This window comes from Haliaeetus leucocephalus, unplaced genomic scaffold (genome assembly GCF_000737465.1).
Source record: "Haliaeetus leucocephalus isolate CR32 unplaced genomic scaffold, Haliaeetus_leucocephalus-4.0 Scaffold246, whole genome shotgun sequence".
NCBI lineage: Eukaryota > Metazoa > Chordata > Aves > Accipitriformes > Accipitridae > Haliaeetus > Haliaeetus leucocephalus.
The window spans coordinates 446,634-447,845 of NW_010972682.1; the positions used below are offsets into that span (position 1 = coordinate 446,634).

The following is a 1,212-nucleotide window of genomic DNA, read 5'->3' on the forward strand; positions in this document are numbered from 1 at the left end:
CATGTTCCCCAAGGTCCCCCATGTCCCCAGGGTGGCCCTTGTCCCCACCATGTCCCCAGGGGCTCCTGTGTCCCCCAGGGCTCCTCATGGTGCTCCCCAAGGTGCCCCTTGTCCTGAGGGTGCCCCCTGTCCCCACCATGTCCCCAAGGACCCCAGTGTCTCCAAGGGCTCCCCATGTTGCTCCTCATGTTCCCCAAGGTCCTCCATGTCCCCAAGGTGCCCCTTGTCCCCTCCCCATCCCCAAGGACTCCAGTGTCCCCAAGGGCTCCCCATGTTCTCCGTGGTGCTCCATGTCCCCAGGGTGGCCCTTGTCCCCATCCCCACCATGTTCCCCAGGGCTCCTGATGTCCCCCGTGGTCTCCAAGGTGCCCCCTGTCCCCACCACATCCCCAAGGACCCCAGTGCCTCCAAGGGCTCCCCATAGTGCTCCTCATGTCCCCCAAGGTCCCCCACGTCCCCAGGGCTCCCCATGTCCCCTGGCTCACCCCCTTCCCCCCCTGCCAGGCATCTCCTCCGTCCTTTTCGCCTCCCGCCTGGGCTGCCTGGAGCAGGAGGTGCCGCGGGACACGGAGACCTTCATCCGCTCCATCAACACCATGTTCGTCATGACGCTGCTCACCATGGCCATGCCCAAACCCCTCCACCGCCTCTTCCCCAAACCCTGGCAGACCTTCTGCGAAGCCTGGGACTACATGTTCGCCTTCGGTGAGGGGACACCGAGGGGGACACCGGGACAGCTGACCTCCCTCCACCACGGTGACACTCACCGGGGCTTCGTCCTCTCCAGCCAAGGGTCACATCGACCGGCGCGTGGCCGAGGCGGCCGAGCACGGGGAACCGGCAGAGCGGATGTGTCTCACCGACCACCTGGTGCGGGAGAAGGTCCCCATGAAGACCATCTACGGCAACGTCACTGAGCTGCTGCTGGCCGGGGTGGACACGGTGAGGAGGGGACGTGGGGTGGCGTCTCCATCTCCACGGGGTCCCGCTGATGCCACCGCCACCCCCCCGCAGATCTCCAGCACCCTGTCGTGGAGCCTGTACGAGCTGGCGCGGCACCCCGGGGTGCAGGCGGCACTGCACCGGGAGCTGGCGGCGGCGTTGGGCACCGGCTGCAGCCCCTCGGCCACCGCGCTGGGCAAGGTGCCTCTGCTGAGGGCCGTGGTGAAGGAGACCCTGAGGTGGGGACAGGGACACGGGGACGGGGACGGG

The 1,212-nt window shown here is 67.8% G+C and overlaps 1 protein-coding gene across 1 annotated transcript in view; it reads left to right on the plus strand.

Moving 5' to 3' along the window:
* The window catches only part of LOC104832391 (25-hydroxyvitamin D-1 alpha hydroxylase, mitochondrial), a gene marked incomplete at its 3' end in the record, with an annotated part of 3,954 nt that extends 2,773 nt beyond the window's left edge, over window positions 1–1,181 (plus strand). Inside the window, exons 3-6 of the mRNA XM_010568542.1 lie at window positions 301–365; window positions 505–705; window positions 788–942; window positions 1,015–1,181. Coding sequence (XP_010566844.1) covers window positions 301–365; window positions 505–705; window positions 788–942; window positions 1,015–1,181 — 588 coding nt within the window. The remainder of the gene's footprint in view (window positions 1–300; window positions 366–504; window positions 706–787; window positions 943–1,014) is intronic.
* Window positions 1,182–1,212: the final 31 nt, after the last annotated feature.